Genomic DNA, 9,031 nt, shown 5'->3' with positions numbered 1-9,031 from the left:
CTGGGTGGCTCAGTTGGTTAAGCGACTGCCTTCGGCTCAGGTCATGATCCTGGAGTCCTGGGATCGAGTCCCGCATCGGGCTCCCTGCTCGGCAGGGAGTCTGCTTCTCCCTCTGACCCTCCTCCCTCTCATGCTCTCTGTCTCTCATTCTCTCTCTCTCAAATAAATAAATAAAATCTTTAAAAAAAAAAAAAAGAATTAAGTGTCTATAAGTTAGACCTTCACTATGTAGAAAGGGCACGGAAAATCCCAGAAAAGCGAAGATATGGACAAGAAAAAAAAGATGTTTTTACTTTTTACGAAAACAAACTTTAAAGTGAACATGGCACTGTTGGAACAGTTGGCATCTCTTTGGCTATGACTAGCTGACACAAAGGCCTTTTCGTTTCAGGTATCGGAGCAAATTAAAGCTGATCCGCGCTAAGGAGGAAGACAGCGGCCATTACACGATCGTCGTTCAAAATGAAGACGACGTGAAGAGCTATACTTTCGAGCTCTTAACTCAAGGTGCATCAGGCAGTAGAAAGATCATATGAGCTCAGCAATGAAGTGAATGAGTGTCCCCCAAGGAGAGCCTGGCACTCTTCTCCCCCGGGGGTGGAGAGAAAAGCAACGCTTTATGGGAGAAGTAGCTGGTGTAGGCGTCACCTGTCAGGGAGAGCTTTGTTGGGCTATGAATTCACACAGTTCTGGGAAGTCCAGGCTGCTCTGAAACAGTCTGGGGAATTCCTAGCTTACAACACCACCTGCTTCTCAGTCTGGCACCTCCAGTTCTTGGAAGAGTAAAGTGATGCGTTTTGGTCCAGATGACCTTAGGTTGTTCCAGAGAGTTTTGGCCTTTTCGCTTAGCTTCCCTCAAGGCATCGCACAACGGCCCTTACCAGGAGGGACTGCCTCGGTCTATTCACGTTCAGGTCCAGCCCCTGTTCACTGGGTACCTACCGTGTGCCTGGAACTGCGTTAGGGGACTCACTTGACCCTCACAGTAAATCTGTGATACAAGCATTAGCATATTTCTAATTTATTTGATCATGGATTTAAAAAAAAAAAAATCTTTTAAACCTAGTGACATTCCACAGATGCACTTTGGTAAATGCTGCTTTAGATTATACTCTAGCTGAATCTATTAGTTGAACCCCAAGCTGTAATACAATTTTAAGAGCCTCCTTGCCTTTCAAGCCAAATAACCACAGGGGCTTTTTACTTTTCTCACTCCAGATTTAGAACACCACAGGATACAAACCCCTAAACACTGAAACTGTGAAAATGCTCTTAACCAAGTGGGTCTACCCAAAGTGGAGCATTATGATTATGCACATAATTGCTTTCAGCCCCTTCTTGGGTGGTTACTCGCTTGGCAGGTCCGATGCGACGTGGACAAATTCTGAACCTGAATTCTGTGAACCTGTGGCTCACGGGAGTTCTGGGACCCAGACGATTCGATTCTGATCTCTTTTTACCTCTTGCAGTTCCCTCGTCTATTCTGGACTTGGTTGATGACCACCATGGCTCTACAGGGGGACAGACTGTGAGATGCACCGCTGAAGGGACGCCTCTTCCTGATATTGAGTGGATGATCTGCAAGGATATTAAGAAGTACGGAAACGAGAGGTTTCTTTTTCATTGGTGGTCAGAATGTTTCTTCCTTGATACAAGAACTTCAGATGCATTTGCTTTCTTTGGCTGGCCCTTCTTTTGTATTTGTGATTCTGACTGGGCCTAAGTCTCATAAACTACAGGATAGGGTCCTAAGCATGGGCCTGGTGTGCATGCGTGCATGGTGTGGGTGCCCGTGACCCATGTGGTCATGAAGAGCTATAAGGAGAAGGTCCCTAGCTCTCACCAGATTCTCCAAGGGTGCCTAATCAGAAAAGAAGATGAATTTAAAGGACCGCAGGTCTAGGAGGATTTTTACCACCCTGGTCCACTTCACTTTATATTTCTTACAGGGTGAGCTTTTTTTGGTAGCTAGATTGGCATGTGAGCATAAATGACAATATTGCCCATGGTGACTGCTTGCTTCCTTTGCCTACCTGCTGTTTGGGGGGAGTTAACTCACCAGTTCTTCCTTTACCCCCCATCTGTCCATCTTCTCTGATGGGCACTCGAGCGACATGCTCACACTTCCACCCATGGTGACTGCTTGCATTCAGAAGCCTCGATATTTTCTCTTGGAGGCTGAGACTCCTAGACCTTCCCTTTCTTAGGGGATCTTGATCTTGGATCTTGACTGGGGCTAGAATCTAGGTCTCATTAACTTGGCCGGGGGATCACTCCAACCCTAGTGACACCTGAGGGGCTCTTGACAGTGCAGGTGGGGAGAGAAGAGGGGGCCAGGCTTTTTCAAGGGGTGGGCAATTGGGATAGTTAAACATTCTTGAAGTGGGTCTGTTCAGTTGGCTCATGGGTTCAAGACTTGGGATTGGTAGTTATATTTGATGGAACTTATTTCTACCTTGCGTGCTTCATAAACAGTTAACTTTCAATTATCCACATACAGGTTATCCTCTGTTGGGTCTGTGCAAACGAGTTTCAGTGATATTAATATGCACATAAAATACAAAAGTCCACCTGTAGCACCCCCAAATGTAGGCAAGGTCAGAGCTGCTTACCACCATAGGTGATTCTCACTGCTTTGCTCACCTCCATTGTCCTGATAACTGGCTCTGTATTTATGTCCTTTTTCTCTCCAGGTGTAATAATGAAACTTCATGGGCGGTTTTGGCCAACAATATCTCAAACATTATCACAGAGGTCCACCCCCGAGACAGGAGTACTGTGGAGGGCCGAGTGACATTCACCAGGGTGGAGGAGACCATCGCTGTTCGATGTCTGGCCAAGAATCTCCTTGGGGCTGAGAGCCGAGAGCTGAAGCTGGTGGCTCCCAGTGAGTTTATCTTAGTCATCAGCCAAGCCCTTCCTCCTTCATGCAGAACTTTGAATCCCAGATGGGGTCCGAAAGGAATGAAGGTCCCAAGGCAGAAATTCAGCTCTGAATGCTCTTAAAGGGCCTTCTCTGGGCATCCACATGGGAGCCCTTTCTTTTGGATTCTGACCCCGAATTGCACCTTACAGAGGCATCCTGCTTGTCTAGTGGGATAGCTACTCCGTCTCTGTAGTCTGAGTGTGGGGACAGAAGATGGGGAAGGGGGATCTTCTGCCTTGTTGCTCCTTACAACTGAAAATGAGCCAGGCAGCCCTGATGCTTTTCCGCCAACAGTGAGAGATTTCTGGCCCAAACACAACCACATCGCCTTCCTGTCCTCCTGCGTGTTTGTGCAAATTCTTCCTCATGCGTTTTTCTCCTTCAGCGCTGCGTTCTGAACTCACCGTCGCCGCTGCGGTCCTCGTGCTGTTGGTGATTGTGATCATCTCACTTATTGTCCTGGTTGTCATTTGGAAACAGGTAGGTATTTTTCCCAAAGAACTAAAAACCTTTGAAGCCAGTAAGAACAAGAAGAAGAGCAGCCTAGCTCAGCGCGTGGCACGGAGAAGGAGCTCAGTAATTATGTGTTGAAGGAATGTGGGTTGATCCTGCTGTGTCTGGTCACTTTGCTGCCATTAAGCTTTGGTGCATCTGGGCTTTGGTAATTCACTAGTTACCTGTCCTGGTCATTCGTAGAAACCGAGGTATGAAATTCGTTGGAGGGTCATTGAATCCATCAGCCCTGACGGACATGAATATATTTACGTGGACCCGATGCAGCTGCCTTATGACTCAAGATGGGAGTTTCCAAGGGATGGACTCGTGCTTGGTAAGCGCCTCCTGGGGTGATCTCCCAAGACTCCCCTTTGATTGGGACATAACTACTTTGTATAGCCTTGTGCAGGAATAAGGGATCTGAGCTTATGCTTGGTAAGAGCTAGGCAATAGAAATTGGCTTTCAGAAGTATTTTTCTGTCTTGAAAATGAGTTAATTGCATCACTGCCATGGTTTTTAAAAAATCTCGTTCCAGGGGCACCTGGGTGGCTCAGTTGGTTAAGCGTCTGCCTTCGGCTCAGGCCATGATCTCGGGGTCCTGGGATCGAGTCCCACGTCGGGCTCTGCCCTCAGCGGGGAGTCTGCTTGTCCCTCTGCCCCTCCCCCCCCCGCTCTCTCTCACTCTCAAATAAATAAATAAAATCTTAAAAAAATAAAAACATAAAAAAATAAAAATCTTGTTCTATAGCAAATTATGGTTAAAGAAAATTTTACAAGAGGAGAAGAGAATGTGAGGAGGTCCTGCCAAAGATACTCATTGAGATGGCTTTGCTTTGGGAGTCACACAAATTGATGGGATGAATTTCTGTGACTGAAAAGGAACAGACGAGATTTGAATGAGGACAACCACAAAGGGTATTTTAATCTAGTCCATTCTGAGGATGTATTAGATACTTCTTTAGAGTACGTATATTTAGAATATAGAATATAAAAATATAGGTACTTTTCAAAGCAAAATATGTAAAAATAATCAAGTCAACTTATCACAGACTTTTCACATATTTCAATCTTGGGCTGAGACCGAGTACATGAAGCTTTAGTTCAAGGAATTTTTTTTTTTAAATCACATTCTGAATGAATGAAAACAGGACAAAGACACAAAGCAGATGAACATAGGGGAAGGGAAGGGAAAATAAAATAAGATGAAAACAGAGAAAGAGGCAAACCGTAAGAGACTCTTAACTATAAGGAAAAAACTGAAGGTGGCTACAGGAGAGGTGGGTGGGGGATGGGGAACTGGGTGATGGGCATTAAGGAGGGCACTTGATGTAATGAGCACTGGGTGTTATTTGCAACTGAGGAATCACTAAATTCTACCCCTGAAACTAATAATACGCTATATGTTAACTAAATTGAATTTAAATAAAAAAAGACAAGTGAAAGTTAGAGCTAGAGGTCATGTCACTGGGAGTACGCTAACCGTGTGTGCTTTGGAGGATGCCCGAGGCAGTGTTTAATGATCCACTTGTCTCATTCCAAAATACAAGGTTAGGTCTTATTAAAGAGTTACTTAAACTGAAATCAAACAAGATGTCCTAGCTACTTCCAATTTCAACTACTTGTACCTGGAAACGAAGTTTTCTTTATCATCTCTCCCCACCACCAATCCCACCCCTACTCCCCTCCCCGCCCCCCCCCCCCAGTTTTACAAAAAGAGCAGAGGAACTTAAAGTAGTAAAATGTGGGTGGGGGAAGGGCAACATCCCTAATATGCTAAGAGGCATTTCTGTGTCTCTCTGCTCCTGTGTGTTCCCCTAAGGCAGCCGTATCTTTCCAGGTACAGTTTCCCACAATGCAAACATGCACTGCTGGCTGTTAGTCCCTTATGAGCTGAGTCTCCCACCCCCCACCCCCAACACGGCTTGGCTCGGTGTGGTGAGACTGATACTCGGGGACGCATTCTTTTTAGATTGTGGGGACGGCAGCTTCCATTTCCTTATGTCGCTTCCAGCATGGAGCCAAGTGTGTGCTCCCACTGGGCGCTGTTAGCCTATGATGGTCCCGGCCCTTCCTACAAGCAGGCAGCAAGACTTCATCACGCCTTGGAATCAGTGATGTCTTGAATACCGAAGTATTTCCAGTGGATAAGGACTTATTGATGCAAAAGATGCCTCTGTTTGCATGTGGAGAACAGAAGGGTAGAGAAGCAGGGGGTTTGGGCGAGAGCCACAGGAAACAAGGGCCTCGGAGCTTGCGGTCTGGCCCATACTGGAGCTGGGAGACAGAATGCTCACAGCAGGGAAGGATGCACCCTCCTTACTCCTGCCCGCGGTTCCCTTCCCCTTACAGATGTTATTTGACAAAAGCAATTGTACTGATTTCCTTCCCTGTGGACTCCGTTCTGATCTTGACGTGCTGACTTGCAGGAATCATGAGGCTGACTCCAGTCTGAAAGAATAGCCCCCCGCTGGGCGCCCGCGCATGCTGGCCGTGGTACATAAAACCGAGGGGACGAAGCCCCAGTCCGCCTGTGTTAATGGTTCTGATTGCTCACAGGTCGTATCCTGGGATCTGGTGCGTTTGGGAAAGTGGTTGAAGGAACTGCCTATGGGTTAAGCCGCTCCCAGCCTGTCATGAAAGTAGCAGTGAAGATGCTAAAACGTAAGTGCCCTTTCCTGGGATTTTTTTGAAACTAGAGGTTAGTCAGGTGAATTGCTCAAAATCACACAGCGAGTACATGCCAGATTTAGGACCAGATCTTTCGATTCTAGGTTTTGTGTGTATTTAGGCTCTTTTCTCAGTCGCGTTATTTAGATTATTCTCATTGCCTGTATGTTGGAAAGTCAAGAGTTGTTATTTTTGGTGACTTCTTTTTACCCTCAAGACTAGGCACTAGTTAGTAGAGTCTAGACCAGGTCACTCTGTGTTTCTCTTTAAGGCTCTCAGTAAATGAGGGGCGCCTGGGTGGCTCAGTTGGCTAAGCGACTGCCTTCGGCTCAGGTCATGATCCTGGAGTCCCAGGATCGAGTCCCGCATTGGGCTCCCTGCTCAGCAGGGAGTCTGCTTCTCCCTCTGATCCTCCCCCCTCTCATGCTCTCTCTCTCTCTCTATCTCATTCTTTCTCTCAAATAAATAAATAAAATCTTAAAAAAAAAAAAAGGCTCTCAGTAAATGAAATGATATCCCATCATAGGATTAGCCATGTCATTGGCTTTGTGTGGGAGGTAAATCACTTGAACTGATACGTGATTTATTTCTTCAACAGCCACAGCCAGATCCAGCGAGAAACAAGCTCTCATGTCGGAACTGAAGATAATGACTCACCTGGGGCCGCATTTAAACATTGTGAACTTGCTGGGAGCCTGCACCAAGTCAGGTAGGCTTCCTGACCCGGGAGTGAGGATTTTCACAGAAGACCTGTAGTTGTGAAGACTGTCCAGGCTATTTTAAAGTCCTTCCTGTCTACCTCCAAACATGCCAGCAACTCTTAAGTCTCTTGAACGGAGTTGCCTGGAGAATTGTCGGGAGATCCTTGTTTTTGAGCACCATCTCCTGTCTGTGCAAACATCGCATTTCATGGCTTTTCTGTTCTTCGTGTTCATGTCCGTTTCTTTTTTTTTTTTTAAGATTTTTTATTTATTTATTTGACAGAGAGAGACACAGTGAGAGAGGGAACACAAGCAGGGGGAGTGGGAGAGGGAGAAGCAGGCTTCCCTGCTGAGCAGGGAGCCCGATGCGGGACTCGATCCCAGGACTCTGGGATCATGACCTGAGCCGAAGGCAGACGCTTAACGGCTGAGCCACCCAGGCGCCTCTCATGCCCATTTCTTAACTGATTTTGGTTCCCACAGGCCCTATTTACATCATCACCGAGTACTGCTTCTATGGGGATTTGGTCAACTATTTGCATAAGAATAGGGATAGCTTCCTGAGCCGCCACCCGGAGAAACCAAAGGAAGAGCTGGACATTTTCGGATTGAACCCTGCCGATGACAGCACACGGAGGTGGGTGCAGAGGGACACGCTGCTGTGAGTCGTTGGCTTACAAGCCTCACCAGTGGAGAGAGCCCGTGTCTGCATAGAATCCATGTCTGCAGACCCCGTGCCACCAGGCAGCAAGACTTAGAGTCCCCCAGCCTTCCCTGTCGTACCCTCATGCAGCCGGGACACACCTGCCCACAGGTGTTTGGGACCAGATATCACGTGGGGAGGCCTTGCCAAGAGGTTTGAACGGAGGCAAGAGTTGGAGTCATTCTGGGAGCTATTTTGCTGGTAATGTGTGGTCCGCTTGAGACCTGTAAGTTGCGGCTCTGGCCAGGGATGCCTCCCTGCTGGTATCTTGTGAGAAACTGCCCGAGGACCTCCACGTTTGAGATTCTGCTCCTTGCGGACCCTGGGCCTAGAAATCAAGCCAGTGGTAGTAATCCCAACTGTGGGAACCTACAAGTAGCTACAGAGGTCTGAGTGGCTTTAAAGTTCTGTAAGATCAGAAAGTGCAAGTTCACTTTATATAGAATTACTCGATGGACACCACATTGGCACTGAATTTATTGAGGGGCAGGAAACATCTGGCCACGTGGTCGTGCGGCCCAGGGTTTGTGGCCTGTGAGTTGGAAAACAGAGCAAGAATAAAGACAGACACACCTGAGTTGAGATGACCCAGTATTTGTGACCCAGGTATTTGTGTGATTATTGATTAATGCTCATCTCACCTGCCAGACTGCCCCACATGGAAGGTGCACATTGGTTTTGCTTTTGCTCGCCCCCCTGGCTATCCCCATACCTGCCACACCGTCTTGTGTACTGTGGGCCCCTGGTCATCATCTACTGAAGGTAGAATGAGCACTCCCAAGGGGCACCCTGAATAAGGTTTCTTTTTCTGTTGTTACAGTTATGTTATTTTATCTTTTGAAAACAATGGTGACTACATGGACATGAAGCAAGCTGACACCACCCAGTATGTCCCCATGCTGGAAAGGAAAGAGGTTTCTAAATACTCGGACATCCAGAGATCGCTGTATGACCGCCCAGCCTCATATAAGAAGAAGTCTATGTTAGGTAAAACTGTCACTGTCCACTCTCTGCACCTGCCAGTGGTTTAGTATGATACAGATTTCCCCTGCACTGTGAAAGTTGGGTTTCTGCCTCTCTTTGATGAAAGACCTACATTAGTACTTTTTCTCACTCACTGAAAGAAGTCTGAAAAGGATTTTTGGTTTTTACGAAATAGTAAGTGCTTCTTTGCTTTACACTGTTTTGGCTTATACAGGGTTTCTTAGGAATGCTCTGCTTTCAGATAGTGGTGGAAACCTGTACTTAAAATACTCAGAGGAAGGGGCGCCAGGGTGGCTTGGTTGGTTAAGCATCTGACTCTGGATCTCAGCCCCGGCCTTGATCTCAAGGCCGTGAGTTCAAGCCCCGTGTTGGGCTCCATGCTGGGCGTGGAGACTACTTAAAAAAAAAAACAACTCAGCGGAAGGTGAGCAGGCACGGTGAGCGGAACTGCCAGCCCGTGGTCCCTAACTGCGTGTCTGCACAACTCTATCTGTGACGTGTTTTCAGAAGTTTGTGGCCTGTGAATTGAAAAAAAGAAAAAGAATGAAGACTTA

General features: G+C 47.0%; 1 protein-coding gene across 7 annotated transcripts in view; it reads left to right on the top strand.

Annotated features, from left to right (window-relative positions):
- PDGFRA (platelet derived growth factor receptor alpha) overlaps window positions 1-9,031 on the top strand; it is a 115,325-nt gene that overhangs the window by 90,703 nt on the left and 15,591 nt on the right. For all 7 annotated transcript variants that reach the window (XR_004072391.2, XM_031018376.2, XM_006747506.3 and 4 more), the window contains 9 exons: window positions 392-507; window positions 1,470-1,596; window positions 2,694-2,887; window positions 3,312-3,406; window positions 3,623-3,755; window positions 5,979-6,083; window positions 6,688-6,798; window positions 7,274-7,427; window positions 8,314-8,480. Coding sequence is in view for 6 of the 7 variants with exons in the window: in XM_031018376.2 (XP_030874236.1) it covers window positions 392-507; window positions 1,470-1,596; window positions 2,694-2,887; window positions 3,312-3,406; window positions 3,623-3,755; window positions 5,979-6,083; window positions 6,688-6,798; window positions 7,274-7,427; window positions 8,314-8,480 (1,202 nt within the window). In the remaining variant the exon portion in view is untranslated. The remainder of the gene's footprint in view (window positions 1-391; window positions 508-1,469; window positions 1,597-2,693; window positions 2,888-3,311; window positions 3,407-3,622; window positions 3,756-5,978; window positions 6,084-6,687; window positions 6,799-7,273; window positions 7,428-8,313; window positions 8,481-9,031) is intronic.

This window comes from Leptonychotes weddellii, chromosome 2, assembly GCF_054177405.1.
Source record: "Leptonychotes weddellii isolate Sample4059 chromosome 2, ASM5417740v2, whole genome shotgun sequence".
NCBI classification, from domain to species: Eukaryota; Metazoa; Chordata; class Mammalia; order Carnivora; family Phocidae; genus Leptonychotes; species Leptonychotes weddellii.
This window is presented reverse-complemented; position numbering and strand designations above follow the sequence as displayed.